This window comes from Corticium candelabrum, chromosome 1, assembly GCF_963422355.1.
Source record: "Corticium candelabrum chromosome 1, ooCorCand1.1, whole genome shotgun sequence".
NCBI classification, from domain to species: domain Eukaryota; kingdom Metazoa; phylum Porifera; class Homoscleromorpha; order Homosclerophorida; family Plakinidae; genus Corticium; species Corticium candelabrum.
In genome coordinates, this window is record NC_085085.1 from 13,023,383 (window position 1) to 13,048,344 (window position 24,962).

At 41.8% G+C, this 24,962-nt stretch overlaps 1 protein-coding gene and 4 long non-coding RNA genes across 5 annotated transcripts; all 5 read left to right on the forward strand.

Moving 5' to 3' along the window:
• Positions 1-5,915: 5,915 nt before the first annotated feature.
• LOC134183372 (uncharacterized) lies at positions 5,916-6,215 on the forward strand. The gene is made up of 3 exons (XR_009970489.1): positions 5,916-5,976; positions 6,070-6,126; positions 6,188-6,215. It is a non-coding gene; the product is annotated as an uncharacterized LOC134183372 (long non-coding RNA).
• Positions 6,216-6,365: 150 nt separating this feature from the next.
• On the forward strand, positions 6,366-6,821 carry LOC134183379 (uncharacterized). The gene is made up of 3 exons (XR_009970490.1): positions 6,366-6,393; positions 6,461-6,511; positions 6,773-6,821. It is a non-coding gene; the product is annotated as an uncharacterized LOC134183379 (long non-coding RNA).
• Positions 6,822-15,939: 9,118 nt separating this feature from the next.
• On the forward strand, positions 15,940-19,068 carry LOC134195965 (uncharacterized). The gene is made up of 7 exons (XR_009972473.1): positions 15,940-16,100; positions 17,721-17,783; positions 18,516-18,563; positions 18,622-18,727; positions 18,791-18,817; positions 18,888-18,938; positions 19,007-19,068. It is a non-coding gene; the product is annotated as an uncharacterized LOC134195965 (long non-coding RNA).
• Positions 19,069-19,126: 58 nt separating this feature from the next.
• LOC134190192 (uncharacterized) lies at positions 19,127-22,251 on the forward strand. The gene is made up of 4 exons (XM_062658632.1): positions 19,127-19,148; positions 20,562-20,695; positions 20,748-20,868; positions 21,349-22,251. The coding sequence occupies exon 4, from the start codon at positions 21,361-21,363 to the stop codon at positions 21,991-21,993; it is 633 nt and encodes a 210-aa protein (XP_062514616.1). The 5' UTR covers positions 19,127-19,148; positions 20,562-20,695; positions 20,748-20,868; positions 21,349-21,360; the 3' UTR covers positions 21,994-22,251.
• A 1,800-nt stretch (positions 22,252-24,051) lies between these two features.
• LOC134197174 (uncharacterized) lies at positions 24,052-24,952 on the forward strand. The gene is made up of 5 exons (XR_009972606.1): positions 24,052-24,148; positions 24,580-24,651; positions 24,724-24,777; positions 24,847-24,873; positions 24,943-24,952. It is a non-coding gene; the product is annotated as an uncharacterized LOC134197174 (long non-coding RNA).
• Positions 24,953-24,962: the final 10 nt, after the last annotated feature.

Sequence of the window (24,962 nt, forward strand, 5' to 3'; positions counted from 1 at the left end):
CAGTCTGGCAGACGTGCGCTCGTGTGTGTGTGTGTGTGTGTTCTATACAAGCTGCGTTCAAAGATAATCTTTGATACGAATTAATTAAGGATAATCTAGAAAAGAATAATTCTGTCAATTTGAGAATTGAATAGTGTAATTCAGTTGATCATTTAAGACACAATAATACAGCCGTTGTCGATCTCCATGCAGATGAAATTGCAACATGCAACGAAAACCAGTAACCAGGCATGAATAAATAGCGAAAGTAAAAGTAAAGATAAGCCAGAGACATTAAAATTTTTAGAATTGTGCAATGTTAGCTCTACTAGGACACAATATCCTCCTGATTGTCGTACAAACAAGCTTCTACTTCATCCACCATGCAGCTCTATATTGCACCAACAGAAAGCATTTCACGGTCTCGATCAGTGAACAGCACTTCTTTCACTTTGTACGTTGTCTCAAGGCTGCCAATTCAGATCGACGACAGCTCCTTTACGTAATCGTAATAATTAGTCATTGTAATTAATTAAACTGTTACGTAAACCACGTACCACACACATTCTTATCGGCGTCGAATTGTTTGATATTTCGTCTTGCCCATCCTCCAAACGATGTAAAATCACTAAACGACAGGGCGGTCTCGAAATGCGGGTACCTGTACAAACAAATTTGTTCTGACTGTACACTAGTAAATCGAATGTTTCCCTCGAGTCTAGACGCATATACAAAGTTCATACACCCGCGATCAACGCGCTGTGTATAAATGCGTAGCAACATATTTATTGCTATAGCTGGCTCATCTAGGGGGCGTTCGATTGGGCTCTTCTATGCTCTTCCAGAAGAAGCTCCGTGTGCACGCCCCTCTTCCAACTTCTATAGTTCTACCGCTAAAGTCGAAAGACCCAACTCTACCAACTCTGCTGCTCGTTGGAAGAGCACGCCCCTCTTCCAACCTCTACCAGCTCCTGCGCTGGTAGACGTTGCAAAAGGGGCGTGTCTTCCAGACTTTTTTGGAAGAGGCTGGAAGAACCCAATCGAAACGCGCCCTAGAGCTCAAATTGTGTGTGTGTGTGTGTGTGTGTGTGTGTGTGTGTGTGTGTGTGTGTGTCTGTGTGTGTTCGCGATACGCGGCCACGTCTTTTGTCCGTTCGCGGCACGTACACTCGCCACACGAAGGAAAAGGCTTGCGTAAAAAAATCAAAAAAATTATGTACACGGTCCCCTCTCAAGGGGTCGACCCACGCATAAAATTTCTCGATGACGCAAATGCTGCACATTCCAGTTCATTTGAACAGACTCCCACAACAGTCCTGTGCAAACTGTATACGTGTCGTCGTCTTTCGCGAAACTTTCGAGCAATCGAATATTTCTTGCCGATTGAACCTACTCTTCTAGCGCTTTCGTTTCTCTCCAACTTGAAGTCTTCTGATTGAATTTACACCAAATCCAACCTACACACGTTTGTGCAGCAAGCGCTATACACGGGAGTGTGACTTATAAATACCACATGCTGCAATCTACGGTATAGTCTCTGTTACTAGTATTCTTTATTACCAGAGAGGCACGTGTGCTGCGCCAGTGAAATCATAGCCCATGATTTTAGTCCAGTAATTCATTGAAGTGTACACTCCTGTTGGCTTGTATCTCTATTTTGATGAAACGATAAACATTTCCAAAGACATCTCTCTAAAGTCAATACATTTATTGTGTAATTATGTGATCACCCGTGCTGTTTGTAACATTTCTGTAAAGAACCTCCGATTGGCTGCTTGGTCATTAGACTAGTACTTCTACAATAATTTAAAAAATAATTTTGAAACGTGATGTTGTTGTTTTACTTACTATAGATTTGGCTTTACTTAAATAATCTATTAATAATTTAATAATAATATAATACTGGTACCTGTTGCTCCACGTCAATCCAGATCATTCCATATCGGCTGTTACGTAACCTATCAACTTAAATTTTTAAACGTTACTCTAACTGTAGGTTTTGTTGAGCTCCATTTGTGTGTGTGCAGTAGTACACATGCAGAGCATGCGCATCGTTCACAATGACAGCTGACCTGTTCTCGTCACTTGGGAACTAGGATTACCGCAATTGAAGCACGGAAATATGTAGACGTCAACGCGACCGAAGCCACCAGCCCAAGCACTTGCAATCGTCGAAGGTGCGTTGACGTCAGTTCTACTACCGACGACCAATTAACTGCTAACATGTCTGCTGCTGCAATGCGGTAGTCTTGACTCACCGTTACTCCGGAAAGCACGAACGATCGCAAATTCTTTACCATCTCTTCTTAATTAATTAAACAGCTGAATGCTTCTGTGTTGGTTTTGGTAGAGACGTCGACACCGAAGATTCCCGTTTGGAAACGCACAAATAGAGGCAATTTGTACTGGTTCTTTTCTCCTTCGCCTCCAGGTGCTGCTCTGGCTTGGTCTAGTGTGCGAGCCGTTACTGTACCGTAAAGGCAGTACGCTGATGCACAAAAAATAAAAACGCTGAGATTCATGACCATGCACACGTCAGTCTGCAAGTTTCCAAAGTGCAAGCTAATAGAATGTGAAATTATGTGATTTCTGCTTCGGCTTCAGCTAGTTTGTGATTGGGGAAGAAAGTGGGCGTAACTCGTCATCTCACACCATGACGTCATTAGTTTCACATTTTGAAATCGCCGAAAAACAACGATGATTGACAGTGTTAGACAAAATAAATTGTAAGAAATCATTTAGAGACGTAACTTTAAGTTAATAGAACCCTTAGCACCTCAGGTCCTGCCACAAAACACGTAGGCGTAGGCCACGTGTACAACTGCACACAATCATGGATGAGTCACATGCGTGCATGCGTGCTTCCGTGCTTGTGTGCTTTGCTTGCGAATGCATAACCGCGTTCATGAGTCCGTCCGCCCATCCGTATGTGTGTGCATGTGCGTGCACGGTGCTAGAGAGCTCCGTTAGTTTAGAGAGTACATCCGAGACCTGCCAGGGTTTGAAGTTCAAGTCACGTGCAGGCAAAACACATTTGCCTCTCTCGACTCAGAAGTATAAATGAAGAAGCACTAAAGTGCTAGACCCTCGGCCCTCTCTGGTCTGGAAGTTCGAGGCTACTAGCAAGGATAATTGACGGTATTTATTTATCTAAGTCATGAGATACAAGGTCGTAGCAGCTGCTGATCGTCTCCGATTCCTAAAGCCTAGAGCCATCAAGCTTACTTGCCAGAGTAGTCTCCAATCTCCAATGCAAATAGTGTGTGTGACGAGCATCCACGTGCAGGAATTAGTGGGCCACTGGCGTACGCGTGGTTACATCCGTCTGCTACACTCAGTCCGCACCACTGACGCAATTGCATAGATGGAGGTGAGAGATGGAGGAATGTGAAGCGCTGATTCGAGCTTTTAAAAATATTGTCTAGATTTCGTAGTAGAGTACTATCACCAAACTTGCTGGCAAATTTAGTAGTCGAGAGAGCCTCACAGCGCACAGCAATCCAGTTTTTGTTTTTTATCTAGTGTTTGCAGCTGTGTAACGTGTTTGTGTTCGGATTAGTAAGGGCGTTGTTATATCTGTCTAGTGGATTCCTACGCTCGACCAACGAGTGTCCAACCTTCACCACTTGAGCTCGTATCACATACGTCGATCTGCCTGAAAGAAAGCAAATAATCATAATTGAACTTAATTGCACGCTGTTTCTAGATGGGCAAGAGATTTCGACAAACACTTCCTCATTCTAGACAGAACGTCGTGCATGCAGACAGTGCATACGTATACGTCCGGAAGCATGTGCTAAACATCCGGTATTTTATTATTATAATTAGTGGCTACGTAATTAAAGACTAAAATAGAATAGTCTTTCCATTTAAAGACGAGCTTCTCGGTCAGTTTGATTTAATGGCGATTGGGTTCAAAAGTGCAGCTATATATATATATATATATATATATATATATATATATATATATATATATATATATATATATATATACTAACCTTTGCATGCAAACGTGATTTCAGGACCATGCACGTTCATTGACTATTTTAGTCTACATGTATAGTGGAGTAGATCAATACGCTAACAAATGTTACCCGGCACAAAAGATTTGCAATGTGTGTGTGTGTGTGTGTGTGTGTGTGTGTGTGTGTGTGTGTGTGTGTGTGTGTGTGTGTGTGTGTGTGTGTGTGTGTATGTATGTATGTATGTATGTATATATATATATATATATATATATATATATATATATATATATATATATATATGTATATATATACCTTATCAACTGGTCGTACAAATTTTTGGCAATCTGCACTATATTGCAATGTAAAGCTAAACTCTCAAATCTAGCAAAGTATACAACTGGTTTGATTTTTAAAGGTCGCTTCTTATTTAGACTACGGTACTGTCCTTTTACAAGACATCACTTTAATAATTAATGTATTGTGATTACCGTTTTTTAAAATACCGTTCTATAAGACACTCCGGCTTTCTGATATCTTGTTTGTAAGTAAACGCTAATAATAGAGCGCAAACTTTAGTAATCAGATCGTTCTAGCTGACTAAAATACGACCAATGTCAGAAAAAATGTTGCAATAGCTAATTACGTATATGTCGAGTGCCGATTTACATTTCTATATTGCAGTCTCTGTTGTACACTAGAGACTAATTAGACGTCGTCATTGTGCGGAGCTCCCAAAAATAAATTAGTTGCAAACAAACTTTTGCCCGCTACCTAGTTGTGTCAGAAGATATTTGCTCCTAGTCATTGCCGCTACAAATTTAGTATCAAGAAATTGTTTCAGATTTTTCAGTTGCGTCTTTGCTGCAAAACAGCGAGTCAACTCTAACTTCCTGTAAGGGGCGTGACACCGAGTTCATGCTAGATGTCGAAATATTAGCATGTTCATGTACATACCGTACGTCTACAGTAATCAATAAACGTGGACCGTACGAATGGCCAGATTTCGACATCCAAGGCAGAGCGACCGTAGTGACGGCGATCTTGTCATCACCTGCATGAATAACTTTTTGAAAATCTCTGCAACAACGGAAGCCATTGAAGCGCCCAGCTAGGGTCGAAAGCATCTGTTGCAAGAATACGTACCATTCTTTTCCCACATAATCTTCCTTCTATAATATCGCCCGGACTGTTCTTCTGGCAAGATACTGCATGTTGCATGCATGCGTAAAAGTAGGTATTCCTTGTATGAGGTGTACTGATTGCCACGCCCTTTACCGGAAGTTGCTAAATATTTACAGCGAAGACGCAAACTCTAGACTATGCATCTAAAACCATCAGCTGGCACCATAAAAATTTTTATTTTTCCTTTGTAGCTACCCTTGAGCAGGACGTATGTTGTGTAACGTTATATCACGACAGTCAACTTCAGTTTCCAGACACACGCGTGTACTGTACTATTTAAACGGCACCTCAGCTCGAAGTTATTTCATTTCGTCGGTAGGTCTCTTCTGTGCGGACTTATCGTTTGACTACACCGTCTAGCTGAGCTGAACAAGCAACTTTGTAACGTCGTCTAGATAAAAAATGCTGCTGATGGAATTCACTACTTCTGTGAAATCAACTCGAACCACCGTTGGTAAGACCGTAGAATGCGCTCAATTAATGTGCTTTACGTTAGGGGTTTCTACAATTGGCCTGTCAATTCTGCAAGGAAGTAGTAAAGCTGTTGACGAATGCGAGCATGGTCGTATCATGCAGCTCTGAACGGTCTCTGTTCTTCGCATGAATGTTTAGTAAGCATGTTGGCATAGTATTATGTTTATAACGTCACTCATTTTATTAGTTCTAAATTTTGACAGTCTGTAAGTCTGGCAGGCAGCCAACGTGTAGACAGACCAAATGTTTAAATTATTTTTATTGCGATGAGATTTACCGACTGGCGATCTGTTTGTTTATTTAGGCTTTCTTCTCATCTACTGTTTAGTCTCTGCGTCAATTTGGCAGCTGTCTGCAGAATCAAATGTTGTACTTGGTAAACACTGTGACTCTAAGTAAAATAGAACAGCAAACTGACAGAGTAAAACAATAATTGAAATACCGTGATTAAACTCATGTATATACATAGTTCCTGAGCTAGAGGAAGGAAGTAACGCTGTTACCAAGAAGTGTTCCTGTAATGGAGGTAAAGTTTAGAGTTTAGTGCATTTCTTTCTATGTTGATTGTTACCACTTTTCTATTGAAGTCTGTTTTGGGCGGCCAGGACGGGACGGTAAGTGTGTGAACTACAATAAACTATAATATGTCACATGATCATAAACCTTTCTGGTATGTTATCTGCTAGGACGAGATGGTAAGAAAGTGACAAATCGTACTTTTGTTGCCGTGGTATAGAGTAAGTGAGATTTGACATTTTGCGCACAGGACAACCGGGTCTTAATGGGCGTGACGGTACATCTTCTATCTTTTGTATCTAAGCAATTGGCGATGTGTGTAAGTATAATATCTGTTGATGTAGGTGCAGTTGGAACCCCTGGACCTCCAGGAAGTAGAAACCCCGGTGTAGCAGGTATGTATTGCTACTAGTACCGTTACAAAGTTCATTGGCACAGAAAGCTGAGAAAGGGACACGTGACTATTCAAACACTTAAACTATTCCGGAGAGCTGCTTTAATTAACACTGAAACAACAGTTACTATAGGCCAACATATCTGCATGTATCACTACTAGTAGCAACGAGCATTTGTGAGGGCACATGCCTTCACGGCCTCCGCCTCCCCGCTACTTGGAATTAATTTCAAAGGATTTTGTTGTGCTTTGTAAATTATAGGCAAGAAGGGTGAAAAGGGAGATACTGGAAGAATGGGGATACAGGGCCAGAAAGGCAAGCAGCCGTGCCACTATTTTTCTGCAGGATTTTTGTATGTATAGTAATGAATTTAGGGAAAAAAGGAGAAGCAGCAAATCAGGTAAAATATCAGCAATTGATTAACTCCAAGAGAATGCATATATTGGCACGGCATTTGTTTGCGTGTGACGTGTGTGTGTGTGTGTGTGTGTGTGTGTGTGTGTGTGTGTGTGTGTGTGTGTGTGTGTGTGTGTGTGTGTGTGTGTGGATTTCTTGTAATACTTTTGCTTTAAAAGCATTTCTGTGAATTAAAGGAATACACAATCTCGAAGGTAGCGACAAATTCCGGAGACAGAAGCTGTACTGCTAACAACAGCGGACAAATATACCTAAACACAAGCAACAACCATCTTGTTGTCTGCAATGGACTAGACTGGAAATTTATCAAGTAATTAAATCAGATTGACTTTTCAAACAACACTTTATCTATTTTAACTGTATTAAAAGGCTTGCAGACACAGTAGCAAAAAAGACACCTGGTAGCTGTAAAGAGCTGTATGACGGCGGTCTTCAAGGAAGTCAGTTCTCTACATCTTACACATTAGAAGGTAGCAATGGAACACAGTACGAGGTGATTGACTCATTTTTAGTTGCATCTGCCTGTTGTCTGTATACCCGTATACCTGTATACCCGTATACCTGTATACCTGTATACCTGTATACCTGTATACCTGTATACCTGTATACCTGTATACCTGTATACCCGTATACCTGTATGCCTGTATACCTGTATGCCTGTATACCTGTATAGCTGTATACCTGTATACCTGTATACCTTCTAGTATTGTTAGGTTTGTCTAACTGTCATCAATAATAAGAAACTATGTGCAAGTTGTGCAATGATTCTTGGTATTTTTCACGCAGACGTACTGTGATATGAGCTCAGGTGGTGGAGGTTGGACACTTGTTGGTCGAGCTTGTGGAGAGACTACCGAGTGGTCTCCTAAAAGTACAAACTGGTATAGCAACGCCCTCATTAATCCGGACACCGCTGAAAACATTAGAGAACTACGTTCGATGAAAAACAAGGGCTGGATTAGCATCCCAGGACGGAAATTGAAGGTTTGCTTTAAAGGACCTCACACCAGCTGTGCTGTGTTTACTCATAATCTTGGAATTTCGCTCTCTCGACTATTTGCCAGCAAGTTTGGCGTTACCGTTACTGAGAACTACAATTTTCAAAAGCTTAGATCTGCGTTTCACGTTTCTTCCTCTCTCACCTTTAGAGCTAACCATCAGTGGTGCGGACTAAATGTAGCAGACGGATGTAACCACGCTACTAATCCCAATGTGGATGCTCGTCACACTATTTGTCGTATTGGATGCATTGGAGACAACTCTGGCAAGTCAATGTGTAGGCTTGATGACTATGCTCTAGGAATCGGAGTTAGTAGTTGCTATGATAATCACGGATGTTATAGCACGGGAACAGGAACAAAAAGTCTACACTATCGAGATCACATCCGACACGGATTCTTCAAACAAACTGCTTTCATATATGTGCAGTAACGTGTCAGTATGTCGTTTGCGTGCATGAAGTAGCAGTAGCGGATACAGGATTTTGAAAAGGGGGTTTCCTATATTTAATAAAAGTAGGCGTGTCACAAAACAGGTTTAGGTATTTTAAAATTCTATACTTTATTTACGTATACATTATAACGTTATATATATATATATATATATATATATATATATATATATATATATATATATATATATATATCCGAAATTTAAAATTATAATGATGCCAGTATTATAATATCATAGTTAGTCAGCAAGTATATATGGAAGCTTTCAATATCCGTCTAGGATGTTGTTGGTAAAACGCTTGTACTAGTTCCTATAGCTTCGCTCAACTCTGTTGGAGTTCCTCACACCTGTCACGATTAATCTTCACAAGAGAGTGACCACTGAGCCGATCAAATAGATTATTGAATCGACGGCACGTTTTATTAAGTTTCAGTTGACTGAAACTTCTCTCACTTTTACATGACGCTATGGGAATTGTCAATGCTATCCGAAAAAGAATTGTAGGTTGTCGCTTCCATTTTCGCACAATAGTGCGGTACTGGCTCGCTTGGGAAAAGTGCAGGATAAGGAGTAAATCGAAGTCAACGGCCTTCAAAAGATCTTCTGGAATTTTGGCTTTATCATCTATGCTTTGTCATTGATTTGGCAACAGATGTAGAAGTCCAATACCGTGTAACGGGCTATCTAAGAACCTTTCTTTCAATCGAGACAATGCGTGGGACATTAATTCCTAGTATAAAGAAATCCTGTAGTACTCTTCAGAACCAGTCGTTTCAACGTTGTTTCTATACACTTGTCGAGGATTGACCCTTGGCTTTGACAATTCAAAGTTTTGTCACTATAGTTGTTTTGCCAATTCTGTGGCCTCTTCTAAATAATTTAAACTTTTGATCTGAATTATCCCGTAAAGCTTTTATATCGGCTATAACATCACAAACTTGTGAATACGCACAGAAAACCTGCATTCGTAGTCTTGTGCTCAAGCCTCGAAGCGCAGAAGAAAATTCCAGCAAAATTTTTGAAGCCAGTAAGAAAGAAGAAGACTGCAGTTGATAGAGAAACCTGTTTGCTTTGTAAGCGTTTCTCCGTCCCACTTTCATTTGCCAATAGTTCAATTAGTCCATTCCACAATAGTTCAATTAACTGAACCATCAGACTGCCTAGCATAGAGCACCGCAGACAACCTTCATTCTAATAGTGTATCACGTACAGGGTACGGTAGCAGTGGCGTACGCAGGCATGTTTCCAGGTTGCCCGGAAACCCCCCTAGAGGTGGGCGTTACCGCTAACGGTACAGATGTCTGAGAATTCGAGGCTATGTTGTAGCACGTGTCTAACGCGCTGTCTTCTCACTGCTACACGTGCCAGTCAGGAATGAAGCGTCAGTTGACATTGTCGCAGTTTGTAACAGGGCCTACAGCTGCTGAAGATGGACCCCTCTGATGGGTTGCCTCAGGAGATGCACAACTGGGTCAACAAATGGCGCAGATTCAAAGGAGCGTTTCCTCACACGTCTGCAGATTGCTTGTCATATGCTGACGAAACTATGTACCCAAACATCAACTGTGTGCTCCGCATATTTTGCACACTGCCAGTCACGACAGCAGAGTGTGAAAGATCCGTGTCTGTCTTAAGGCGACTAAAGACATACCTAAGGTCCTCAATGGGCCAAGAAAGACTAAGCTCTACTACACATCAATCAGTCGATGACTATCGATTTTGATGCAGTTATTAACAGTTTTTCCAGGAAACATCCGCGAAGAATGATTTTGAAAGACATTTTGTCAACTTGTATAGATACATAAGACATCGTGATATTACAAGGATGAGAGTAAATATCAAATATCAATTAAACCATTAATATCAATATTAATCTAGATATTGATATAAAAACAGTTATTAAGATCAATAATATTGATATTAATATAAACAGATCAATATTATTGATATTAACATGGAAAACCCCCAAGAGAAATCCTGGGTACGAGCCTGGGTAGTACCCTTTACTTAGGGATTACCCAAGTTATGGAATGTTGTGGGGCGTGGTCATCTTTTTGCAGGTTTAGAAAACATAATAAATAAAGACTAAAATTTCTAAAAATCAACGAAATGAAATGTTTGTACGTCGTGTACTATATCCTATTTTTGTTTTGGTCACTGTCACTAGTTATCTATCATCTTAGCAAACAGTTGCTAGCCTCGGAGGCTCATGCGCCAATTTTGTTCTTCTTCTCCACGGATATCTCTTTCTAGACGTTAAATGTACGGCTGTGAAACTTGACAAAACGCTTTAGAATTACCTGAACTCTATTCTTTTGGTGACTAATAAAACCGAAATCAATGCTAGATAAAAATTGTTTCTTTCAAGCAGATTTGATCTAGGGACCGTCATCAACACTATTGTACAGTTCGGGCCAATCACGGAGCAGTATTTGCGATTGCTTGTCCATGGCAACCAGAGACAACGGACGAACAGCCAATCAGATAGGCCAAACGCGTTTATGAAAAAGTTTATCGCCAAGTTAAACTGTGTCATTCGATCATGTTTGCCATTGTCCGGTCTAGTCTATAATTGTTTGCGATCTGCGTCGCACACAGAAGCAAAATTGACAAATAATAAATTACCTACACACATAGCAAATTATACGGGAACCCAACATTTGCAACGCATATCCCGTATGTGATATTCTTTGGCTTTGACTACTAAGCCAAGTTCTATTCCAACTGCCGCTGCACATTCAATTATACACTCACAGAATAAAGAGCAATGCAAAGGCACTAAAAATTTAAGATCCACATTCGTACAACGTGCGCTAGGATACCATGGTACCGAATACCCCGCAGACCTAGAAACCACTTCAGTAAACTACCTCTGAATCGTGTCTAACGAAAACTGTTACATATAAACAGGTTTAATTAACGCTATTGAAAACGCGCTAATTAGACATGCTTAGAAAAGGCTTACAGGCCCTAGTGAAGACATGCACACCCTACGTATATGTTGCGCTTTTGCGCTCCTAAAAACTTACCAAACCAGAATTCTTAAAACTTTTTCTCTAAAAAAGAAATAGATGTAGGGATTGTATAAAAAGTAACAGAAACAAGATCTATAGATATAATATGAACCAAAGCCAGACAGCATTAGTGAATCCTTCCAACCCCACATTCCCTACATTTTACATTTTGGGGGTTCGAAGGATTTACTAATGATGTCTGGCTTTGGTTCACATTATCTATAGATCTTGTTTCTGTTACTTTTTATACAATCCCCACATCTATTTCTTTTTTCAGAGAAAAAGTTTTTAGAATTCTAGTTTGGTAAGTTTTTAGGAGCGCAAAAGCGCAACATCTAGCTAGGGTGTACGTACATGTCTTCATTAGGGCCTGTAAGCCTTATAGAAGCAAGTCTAAGATTTAGTGCGTTTTCATTAGTTAGCGTTAGTACCATGGTATCCTAGCGCACGTTACACAAATATGGATCTTAATTTTTAGTGCCTTTGCATTGCTTTTTTCTTCTGTGCGTGTATAATTGAATACGCAACGGCAGTTGAAATAGAACTTGGCTTAGTAATCAAAGCCAAAAATTATCACATACGGGATATGCGTTGCAAACAATAATAATATAATATTTATTTCTATCGCATCACACACAGTAATGCAGTTCCCACTGAGAGCATACTAACACACGTAAAACACACAGCTAATACAGTAACAACACAAGACAAACTACTTCCCTTCAACCCTTACTACGACATTCCTAACTGTAACTCTTTGTCAACTACCAGAAAAAGAAGACCTTTCACTAAGTCATTTATTGAATGAAACGCCCTTTGTAAGAACTTCAATTTCAAATTCTTCATTCTTTTCACTGATTCTTGAAATGTACCTCCAAAGCAGTCACAAATTGATTCATTCCTCTTCATACCCAATCCTCTTCTCACACCTTTTTCTCAGAGCCATATTGATCATCCTCTTCACATCTGTTCTCTCCAAATTCCACAAATGACACCCATATGACATGATGGGAAACAACTGTCGATCAATTATCTCCATCCACACCTTTTGTGATTCACATATACCTCCAATTTTTCCCAGCACATTGTTTACACCACCGAAAAATTTTCTAAGTCTTGCTTCCACAAAGATTTTGTATTGTCGAGCGAAGTACATTATCACACCTAAGTGTGATACTGTATTTTTCAAGAGAAGAAAACCTCCACTTACAGTCAGTTTTGGGTTTACCACTGGCGAACGACTGTTCCAGACAAACACAATAGATACACTCTGTTTGCTGTTAAAAATTAAACCGTTTTCTTCTGCAAACGGGGAACACACATCCAGGATCTTCTGCATTCCATGCAGTGTAGGTGACACTAGAGTCACCAGGCCCGGATCCTGATGAGGGGTTCAGGGGGTTTCAACCCCCTCTTTTCCAATAGGCGTGGTTCAATAATTTCATATAATTTCATTAGAAAAGAGAAAATTAGTAATGCTATAAATAACTGCTACCAGGTAAACCCCCTCTTTCAAAAATTCCTGGATCCGGCCCTGGTCACATTGTCTGAATAGGCAACACTACCAAGTACATGTGACCTACCCTTGCCCCATATCCATAACTTTTCAGACCAATTAACAACTCATCTAAATAGACGTTAAAGAGAGAAAGGGAAAGCACACTCCCCTGCCTCACTCCATTACCAACTGAGAAAAATTCCGAAAACATTTCTTTCCATTTTCACTCGCATCTTTTGATTGGCATACCACACTGAAAGCAATCTTATCAAATAAACCGGTGCTCCCACTTCTAACAGCCTGCAGAATAACCTGTAATAAGGAATTCTGTTATAAGCTTTTGACAAATCCAAAGCGCAGACATACATTCTCGAGTATCCTCTCTCCAAATAGTATAGTCTATTGTGCTCTTTAATTAATACAAAAGAGCAGTCAGCGCAACTGTGGTTACGTTTAAACCCAAATTGCTGATCAGTTGTCCTAACAACGCTGCTCAAACGTTCCACAAGAACCGATTCCAGTAGCCTCGCAAGTCAGGCTCTTCCGCGCAGTGGCTGAGCTAAACGCGTTAACGCACGTGAATCACGCGAGAAGGAGGAGCTTTTGCCGAAATTGCTTCAGGCCTGGTCGCTTTCAAGAACGTCATAGTGACGTAAGACCACGGATCCTTTTTCATAGCTGGGATAAGGCTAATTCGATTAGCTAAGCCTGTAGGTATGAAAGTTGAGTAGCGACGCGGCATCGTTTCACGCGCTGGCTTGTTTTGCGCGAAGTACGTAGTTGACATCATCGTTCGCTTCTAGTACGTATATACAGCTCAGCCATGTAATATTCTGCAGTGTCACGACTCCTTTTCAGCAGTCAGTTTCGCCAACAGTACACCGCCGAATCTAGATGACTACCAATTTGCAGCGGCGTAGTTTGAGAAATGAACTCATGTATTGTACGCGGTTAGCGTATCTAAGTAGCCCTCAGAGTCCATGCATTGAAACAAGTCGTATGTAGTACACAACACATACGACTACGAGTCAACTCTACACTTCCTCTACATCGTAGGTCCACTGCACTTCTGTTTTCTCGCGCTGGAGCAATTCCGGCAAAAGCTCCTCCTCCTCGCGTGATTCACGTGCATTTAGCTCAGCGACTGCGCGGAAGAGCCTGGCTTGCGAGGCTATGATTCCAGGACCTTGGACACCACAGATGAAATAGAAATTCCCCTATAATTATTTGTGTCTGCTGTATCTCCGCGTCTGTCTTTGACTATGGGCACAATATATGATGTAAGAAACTGTCGAGGAACAAATGAATGCCTGAGAAACATAGTAAATGCTAAACTCAAATACATTAACAATGTAAATCCACCGTATTTAATGTGCTCTGGCTGAATTCCATCACATCCCGCTGCTTTGTTCAACTTAAGAAGACCAAATGCCTTCAAAACTTCTGACACATTAATCTCAATGCACCACCAGGAGAGTTGTGGTCCAGACATCCGTTCTCTAAGAACCATCTCAAACATCAACTGCTCTTCTTTCCTCTTCTGAGAAGACTCGCTATTAACAATAGAGCTAAAATAATCTCTCCATACAGATAGAATATCGTTACCCTTTACTACTTCTCCCACCCGTACCGCCGTTCCACACCTAACAGGTTTGATTCCTTTCTGAACATTTTAACATTTCTGAACATTGTCTCTAGTTGCCATGGACAAGCAATCGCAAATACTGCTCCGTGATTGGCCCAAACTGTGCAATAGCGTTGATGACGGTCGTTGGATCAAATCTGCTTAAAAGAAACACAATTTTTAATTAACATTGATTTCGGTTTCTCTAGTCACCAAAAGAATAGAGTTTGGATAATTCTAAAGCGTTTTCTCAAGTTTCACAGCCGTACGTAGCGTACAAAAAGAGATATCCGTGGAGAAGAAGAAGAAGGAAGAACAAACTTGGCGCATGGGCTTCCGAGGCTAGCAACTGTTTTCTAGGTTGTTAGATGATTAATGACCAAAACAAAAATAGGATATAGTACACGACGTACAAACATTTCATTCCGTTAAGTTTGAAAAGTTTAGTCTTTCTTTACTATGTTTTTCTTCATTTACTATGTTTTCTAGACGTGCAAAAAGACAACCACGCCCCCACAACGCTTCGTAACCCGGGCAATCTTAGCCTCGAATTTCCAGACCAGAGAGCGCGCGAAGCGCGCGAACTCTAGTCTGGACCAAGTCGATACTAAAATGATTTCGAAAGTATTTATCAGTAGCGATGCTAAATGGTGTCTAACAGCGTAAGATCGTTTTACCTAGATCAACATATCATTTGTAAATGCCATGAGATCTCACGAACAAAGAAGAGACGTCTGCCGTGTTTGAGGCGATATCTTGGTAGATGGCATGAAACGAGGACTCTTTGATTCTTCGGCAGACCGCTAGCTAGTCTAACCGCTCGACTAGCGAGACTACCGCTCGACCAGTTGTCAAAGGTGATGGTCTGGCGACGCTGCTGTGCATGTCCTGTCACCGCAAGCTTGTAAATATCGAAGAAATGAAGCTGACACTAAAACTAAGATGTGTGCGTGCAGAGTCTAATCATTGTTCTGGCAAGCAGAGTTTAGTCATTGTTCTGGCGTGCACGTAGCCGCCCACGAGGATTTCACACTCGCGCAATCAGTGCTAGTGCACTTAGCATAACCAATTATTGCTAAGCCAATCAGAATTTACAACCGAGATTCGGGTTGTAGAAGCTGATTGGCTTAGAAGGGCTATTTCCGAAACCATTTTAGTTTCGACTTGGTCCAGACTAGAGTTCGCGCGCTTCGCGCGCTCTCTGGTCTGGAAGTTCGAGGCTAGGGCAATCCCTATGTACATGGTACTTTCAGAGAAAAAGTTTTTAAAATTTTTATATGTATATAGGCAAGCACAGCAGAGAAGGGTCATGCACAGCAGACACTTACAACATGCGTAAATTGCCTTCCTAGATTAGATGCGGTATCGGTTTCCCGTTGAGGACGGCTAATGTAAACAACACCTTGCAGACACACGAGTTTATCACACGGGATTTCAGCAAGCTTTTCCATTCCGTCTGTTGGTCCTCTTGAGCGTGGGCTTGTGGGTGAGCTGCATCTTTGCAACGTCACATCTCGTGTGGAAGGTCTCTAGATATGCTGCTGATAGACTCTACTTCTGTGAGATCAACTCGGTCTATTGTTGGTACGACGATGGAGGTTTAGTCTGTAATTGTGCATGCAATTGCATACTTCATTATTGCATCAGTAACGTTACGAGATCGCCGCAATCTCTCGTCTAGAGCTGCACGTGTGGAAGTCTATAGATAGTAGACAGTGCTTGTTTCTCAGACAACCGTCGACGTCTGTTCCCACAACTTACCGCGATCACATGCAGAGTGGAAAACATGAGCGTGATCTACGAAGTGGCGACACAAGAAGCGAGACTCGCATGCATAAGTGCATGCGTCCAGTTTATATGTACGCTAATTTTATAGCTTTCCACAGTTTGGAATTAGTTTACAGCAGCAACTTCCTGCTACGTTGGTGTTGAGGTGCGTGGGAAACAGGGAAGTGATTGGAAATGTTGATGATGCTTACAGCTGCAAGGCTGGCACGTGCAGTAGGCGCAACTTAAATTTTAATAGAGATAGTGTGTGCGGGGGCGGGGAGCAGGCGTTCCCTGTAGTACCCGTATTTAGTGTGTGCGGGGGCGGGTAGTAGGCGTTCCCTGTAGTACCCGTATTTTCTGCCATTATAGGGGCAAGCTTCTGTCCTCGGCAGGTATCTCTCTTTGCAACGGCGGCTTGTACAACATTTCAAGGACGTTCGACTGTGTGTTACATAGTACGGCGATAGTATACTAATTGCGAAAGATTTAAACCAAATTTTATCGGTGAATTCGCGAGTTTGACGTGATTTCTTAGTCTGATGGTCGAGTGCGATAAAGCTAATTCTTAGACTAGAGATTATGGAACAGAAGTCTAAAAGTCTCTCCGTTGAATCGCAGAAGCGATACGAGGAGAAAGTTGTACCTGCGGGCCTGAATACAGGTAGAGCGGAGGCTCAACTGAGGACGGAGGAGCCAGAAGTCATTCCCGACATGAATTGGAGTGACACGATGTTGTATATGATCGTATGCTGTTAGGTGTACTAGATCTTCACTTGAGACGAACAAATCTCTACTGGAAGTGCTCGTAGCAACATCACCCATCCTTGCAGATGGTACCCAGACAGGGTTAGTTGAGTCATACACAAAGGATGGCTTTCCTAGAATTGTTCAGAGTAGCATAGATTGCTCTTTTATTATAGAACATACTAGAAATGACAGCTCTACCAGACAGAAAGTGCTCAGAGCAAACACGTGAATGTTGAAACGTCTTTCTGTCGATGCTGGAGATCCACGCTGCCCATCGTCTGTTGCTCAAATGACGCGTTTCTGGTCCCTGACTGGTTAGTATAGCTGGTATAGACTAAAAACGTATGTTGCTGCCCTGAATTCTACGATCGTGGCAGCCGAAAACACAGCAACTCTAGCCATGCTAATACGCTTGCCCCCTAAGATGGCGACTTCCTGGATATCACGTGATTGTAACGTCAAACGCACTATCTCTATTGCATGCTATTTTATTCATCATTCGCTTACTGGACAACAAACTACAACAAATCTAAATTTGGCCAGTGTATAAGTCATGCATGCATGGAGTCCACTAGCAGACGTCGTTGTCTACAGTCTAAACGGCGCCTGATGTCTGTCTCATTTGTAGCCATGCATGCAGATGACTTTGGCGCGGATTGATGATTTGTTTGTCTCGTGTACTTATAGGTACTCTCTTTATCTGCTGGTTTATCTCAGCTTCAACTCTGCAGCTGAATGCTGTTGAAATTGGTAAACACTTTACGTCTAGATAGATTAGATTTAATTACTAGAGAGCAGCCGACTGACATCACGTACAGGTGCATGCATGTGTAGATACCATGGGTAGGTCTCTTATTTTAGATCCAGAAATTCATGCGTGCGTACACTACGTTATTTGTCTCCCTCTTTCCAGAATTGTCGCATCGCAGACTGCAGTACAGTACGCGTCCCGGAGCAACACACATACGCGTGCACGGTTCGATCTATGTAGGGACGCAGTACATTAGTGCAGCTTAGATAATATCAAACACGCGCACCTACTATCTTGTAACTTATCCAAACACCACTGTCGAGTAACCCAATTTACCGGTCTGCTACCTTGCCTCGGACTCACTCTAACTTTGCGCGCACAAAACGGTAATGCGCATGAGCATCAGAGTGCAGGGGTCATCCGTGAAATGTCGAAACCTGCGGAAGAAGAAGCTAAAGCGAGTCGCTTGTTGTTTTTTCCTGTTGGTGTAGTAAGAAGTGCTCTAATGATAGGTCTAAAGTAGACGTACACGTGTACTGTACCGACTTTAGGGGTCAATGAGCCTCGGATTTCCAGACCATTTATTTGTGTGTGTCAAGTATCCGGCCCGCGTGGGACTATGAGAACGGAAGTGTACGGATAAGTTGCATCCTAATGTACTATGATGGAAATGTGCGGAAACATGCTTATCTAAGCCACTAAACAATAAAACAACTTGTTTAAAATTCTAGCTCCTGAAATAGAGGAAGCAAACAATGAGAAGTGTTCCTGTAGTGGAGGTCAGTTTAGTGTTTTTGTTAAATTTTGTATTTATTGTTACCATTCTATCCATTGTAGTTTGTATTGGGCTACCAGGACGCGACGGTAAGTGTGCTGACTACAATCACCTAGAATATGTCACATAATCTTAAATCTTTCTGATATTATGTGCTAGGACGAGATGGTAAGAAAAATCATAACTCATTTCTCTGGCAGTGGGTGACTTTTGACATAATGTTGTACACAGGGCAACCTGGTCTTAATGGGCGTGACGGTATATATACACATGTTTTGATCTAGATAATTGAGGATGTGTGTAACAGGTACATTATCTGTTCATGTAGGTGCACCCGGACCATCTGGACCTCCAGGAAGTGGAAACTCCAGTGTAGCAGGTACGTGTTGCTAGAACCATTAGAGGATTAGGTTCAGAGAATTTTGGTTGTGCGTCATTAATTAATAGGACCGAAAGGTGAAAAGGGAGAAACTGGAAAGATGGGGATACAGGGCCAGAAAGGCGAGTAGTTATGGAACGGTTTTTGTATTAGATACGGTTGTAACTTTTAGTGTCAATTTTAGGAGAGAGGGGAGAAGCAGCAGATCAGGTAGACTATCAGTCATTTTGCACAGGAGTGTTCATATATTCTCAAGGCATTTTACTTCTATTGCATTTGCTCTGTGTGTGTGTGTGTGTGTGTGTGTGTGTGTGTGTGTGTGTGTGTGTGTGTGCGCGCGTGTGTCACTGTGTCTGTCTGTATGTCTGTCTGTCTGTCTGTGTATGTCTGTATATGTCTGTCAGTAGACAGTCTGTCTGTCTGTATATGTCTGTCTGTGTGTCTGTCTCTCTATCTGTCTGTCAATACATTTATTTTTCATATTTGAATTAGGATACAATAGCAAATGGCTAACTACGTTTGTCCTATGACAATAAAAGCAAGAGAAAACAACTAACAACTAAATACAATATATATTTAACTACTAATTGGTTAAAAGGGATCATGTGATCCTTTTCTATAGAACATCTACGAGTCTGGGCACTTGGCCTGTTCACGAGGCATTACTGATTTTCTTCAGAAGTACGTTGGCATTGCAACGTTGCAATTGAATGGCAATTCTTTGACACCAATAGTCTTTAAACTCTGCCTTGTTTGATTTTCCAAAGTCATCCTTTTGATCGTTTTGACAAGTCATCTAAATAGGTCTCTGTCTTCTTGCCCCGTCTTACAAAATGTTCCAAGACTATTGGAACCACTCTCACAGACAACCCACCAGGATGTTTTTCTTTCTCATAGCCAGCCAACTTCCTGTCCTTCTAGCAGTGGCTGCTCTCTCCATGGTGGCTGACATTGGAAATATGTCCGAACTCCACGGATGAGCAAGTGCTATATCTAGCTCTACGTTGGAACCAATACCAGTATCAAAAACAACAATATCTGGGCGGCTGTCAGATGTAGCATATCTATCTTTCGGCTCTTTTTGTGTTGAATTTTGAGATCGTTTAGACACTCTAACCACACAGAAATGATTGAGTCATGTGACCACACAGGACCACCCCCTGTTTTGCATGTAATCTGATGATATCCGCTTGAGTCACCAGTTGCTCGTCCACAGTCACACGTCTGAATATTATCACACAAAGGCAAGGGAAGTCCAAGTCTCAGGTAAGCCGCCAACTGAAATTCGGAGGGTTTGAGTGTGAGCTTCCCTGAAGTTGGAATAGCAGACAACCAAGAGCCTGCATCTTTGCTTTACAGAGAGCGATGTCTAGCACCATCTCTGTCTGTCTGTTTTCTGTCTGTGTGTGTGTGTGTGTGTGTGTGTGTGTGTGTGTGTGTGTGTGTGTGTGTGTGTGTGTGTGTGTGCGCGCGCGCACCTTGTGTGACACTGTGTGTGTGTGTGTGTCTGTGTCTGTGTCTGTGTCTGTGTCTGTGTGTGTTTGTGAGCTCTTGTACATGAGATTATCAAACATTCTGTGCATGGGTAGCTGTACTAATTTGATTAACATTTCTAATTGAAAGGAAACTACAGTTTCCAAGGTAACAACAAATTCTGGAAACGGAAGCTGCACTGCTAAGAACATTGGACAGATATACCTAAACACAGGCAACAGTCATCTCGTCGTGTGCGATGGTTCAAACTGGAAATTTATCAAGTAACCAGACTTCCTACTCAAACAAAAAACTGTCTATTTCAATTGTATTTAGACTTGCAGACACTGTAACCAAAAAGACTGCTGTTAGCTGTAAAGAGCTGTATGACAGTGGTCTTCGAGGAAGCCAGTTCTCTAAACCATACACACTGGAAGACGGCGGAACAAATTATAAGGTGATCAACTCATTTGCGCTTAGTATACAAAACATTCAGAGGCGTAGCGTGACCTCTGGAAATGAGAAGGGCTAAACTTCATGATGCTAAACTTCATGATGCTACGAGACACGCCCACTTTTATTACGCCCACTTTTAGTGGCTTCTGATTAACTGATTCAATAGAATCAGTGGCAGATCCAGACTGGAAGAAAGGGTGTGTATATGTACAGTTTTGGTCCTCACACGTATTTACAGTCCTCAATTTTTATGACCACACCTACAAATGATGAACGGCTATAGCCTGGTCTAGCCCATGCTATGCTACGCCCCTGAACAGTTTGGGGAGTGCATCGTCCTCTTCATTACCTAAAATTGTATTGATGTGCATGCTTGCCTGGACCTCATGCTTATCTAGTTGTGGTTGCTTGAATATCTAAAAATGGAAGACGATGTGCGAGTCACGCCATAATTATATAAGTGGCTTGTTCTTTTGTGCAGACGTACTGTGATATGAGCTCAGGTGGTGGAGGTTGGACCCTTGTTGGTCGAGCTTGTGGAGAGACTACTGAGTGGTCTCCTAAAAGTACAAACTGGTATAACAGCGCCCTCATTAATCCGGACACAGCTGAAAACATTAGAGAACTACGTTCGATGAAAAACAGGGGCTGGCTTAGTATCCCAGGACGGAAAGTGAAGGTGTGCTTTAAAGGACCTCACACCAGCTGTGCTGTGTTCACTCATAATCTTGGAATTCCGCTCTCTCGACTGTTTGCCAGCAAGTTTGGCGTTACTGTTACTGAGAACTACAATTTTCAGAAGCTCAGATCCGCGTTTCGCATTCCCCCTAATCTCACATATAGAGCTAACCATCAGTGGTGCGGACTGAATGTAGCAGATGGATGTAACCACGCGACTAATCCCAACGTGGGAGCTCGCCACACTATCTGTCGTATTGGATGCATTGGGGACTACTCTGGCAAGTCCCAGTGTAGACTTGATGACTTTGCTCTCGGAATCGGAGTGAGCAGCTGCTATGATAGTCACGGGTGTTCTGGTACTGGAACGAGTACAAAGAATCTGCATTATCGAGATGCCCGTCAACACGGATTCTTCAAACAAACTGCCTTCATCTACGTGCAGTGACTTGTCAGTTTGTTGTTCTTCTAGTTGTGTTCAGCTGTTAGTAGTAAGCGCATCGCTTTTGTTCGGACATTTGTTCAGACGTCTTAGCTTGGATAACGTTGAACGTGCAGTTTAGCATCTGCAGCATGTATGGAGTTAGTGTTGTAGTTTGTCACAAGAGAAGTTGTTGTGTTCAGTAGACATTCACTTCTGTCAATGCATACTTGCTTGCAATAGAATGTTGCTTTCAATAAATTTGCAATGTTGTCGAAATGCTTACAGTGCAAGCATAACAGTGAAACACCGTTCATAAATTTTTATGATTTGTACATGCATGCACATGTCGAAGAAAACAAACTGCTAACAACAACAGATACAATTAACAGTCTGTAAGAAACTCAACTGTGTTGTTTGACATTAGGAGCTTGTGTGCAAATTTCAAATAAACTGGTAACAGATCAGTGGTGGATTCAGACTGGGAGAAAACCTGATGCAAACTAGAATGCTTAGGTTTCACTACTAAAGTTTGTGGATACCCTAGAGTACTATGGTCTCGCGTAGCCAGACCCTTCCCGCGTGTATGCTACCTTTCTTGACCGACTGTAGGCCTTCGGTAGGTTTTTAGGACAATTCAGGCCACTGATACTGCGCTCAGGTAATCAACTTGTTGCAGGAAGTGTATACAAACGATCCTTAATAGAGTCTAGGAATTAATGTTAAGAATAGTTTTTGTCACATTGTTTGGTAGCGCCCTTTAGTCCCATAGAAATGTCTCTCTCACGGTTGGCCCATTTTGCTTTCAGCACAGCAGTCCGTATGTAGGTTATCTGGAGAGGTAGCTACAGCGTCATTGTGGTAAATTAATGTATAAATCCGCCACTGATGACACTCCGGTCTACAAAACTTCCTCCAGCATCATATGCAGTGACACAAGAACGAGCACCCCTGCATGTGTGCGCTCTCAAACGTTGTTGTAATATTATATACGGCTATACAAGACACTGTATAAAGACGTAGACCACTGTACAAGCACATCATTACATAAAACTTCATATTTCGCAAGAAACACCGCAAATGCAATAATTCTCCGATACCGTATACAAAGAAAACAGATTCTACGGTACCTACTGCACGTGCACGTGGACACTTTATCACTCGCAAATCGATCGCAAATTTTGCTAAAACCGTTTTACTTTTTAACTTCGTTTCTATCTTTGGAATTAGACAGATACATGCATGCAGCTCCTAGAGTCTAGCTTGTAAAATGTTTGTGTTTACCTACTTAATTAATTAGCATGCAAGAAGAGGGAGATTTTTAAGATTGTAGCGAGGCGTCAACTAATGTAAATACAGAAAGCAAACAACTAGTACTGTACTAGCAATTGTTTGTACGGTCAAAATATCCGCGTTACTACACTTTGCTTGATACTGGATTTAGCCATTCATTATCTAGACACAGTTTGTCGTCTCATACATACTGATGTCATGGAAACACCTTTCACTGTGCCAGACGCATGTGTACACATAGTAGACATGCATGCATGTACCTCCAACTGTGAAGTAAGTGCATCAGCGTCCAAGTTTAGGTCAAGCATGCAGACGGAACAGTTGGTATGTGTTCAGGGCGTACTTTCATTGGAATGAACGTATGTAGCAACAGCATTAGGTTGACGTGTTTACACAATTAATAACGCAAGCCCAAATTGAGTTGCCAGTCCACACTTCGATCTGCACTGGAAAATTTTGAATTGGCGCTACACGGGTCTGGGAGGTCGAGGCTACGACAATATGTCCGTATTACTTAACTTATCTGGTGCGAAATGACGACAGACGTGTCCGTCGTGCGAGAACCACACAAACAATAGTGCAAGCACAACCTAAACTTGCTGCCTGCTGCGAGTCGAGTGCATGCTCCGTGTCTGTTTGCGTTTGTCATTGTTCAAAAACAGAGTCACTCGACCAAAGGGCACAGGATGTTTGCTGAGTATTACGTTACGACCGATCCGACTCGGGCGTGAAAGGGCGTATGTGTACGTATAGAAGAGTTTATAGCAACGGCTTGCATTCTGTCTGCTGCGTCTCGCCGTGCGCTCGTCATTCAGATCGGTGGACTGCCTCGTGTATCGATCTAGACTACTGCTGATGGAGAGCATGAAATCAACTCGTACTGCCATCGGTAAGACAAGATATCTGCATGGCTATACGTGCATGCATGATCGCTACAGGGTGTTTGAGCATCAAGACGGTCGTTTCAGTGACTTGCGTTCGCGATAAACGTTGCGCGGTATCTCCACCGATAGCCCATCAGTTTGCGTACCTAGAGAGCGACTAGCTAGTAGAAGAGCAAGCACAATACAAAGAGATCGTGTCTTTTACACCAAACAATGCCTAGAGACTCTTGAATCTGTCTAGAAGCAATGCATGCATAGACTCTTGAGTTTAGAGTCTACCAAATTGCCTTTTTGCTGCAGCAGACCTAGCGTACATGCACAAACAGATGTAGCTTGTGCTAGGAGCGTTGCAATGTTTGAGACCCAACATATTTACACGTTAATGTGTTTGTTGTTAACTGATCAATTACCTTAAATTTTGTAAAATTCTTTTCAGGTGTCGTCTTCGTCTTCTGTTGTATCTCTGCTTCGATTTGGCAGCTGAATGCACAAGAAGACGTCGTAATTGGTAAAAACTGCAATTAGAATGGCACATGCACGAGGAGATCACAGCAGTGAGATTGCATGTTCAAACTTTCAGCTCCCGAGGAAGATGTAGGAAACGAAATTCCTGACAAGTGCTTGTGCCATGACGGTCAGTCAATAGACAGTCTGTGCAGGTCGGATTTTTTTGCATAAAAACGTTTTGTTCTGTTTGATGTAGTTTGTATTGGGGCACCAGGACGCGACGGTAAGTATGCTCTACAATAGTATTTATACTCTAGATGTATCACGTTATCTTTCTGTTTTTATTTGCTAGGACAAAATGGTAAGAATGCA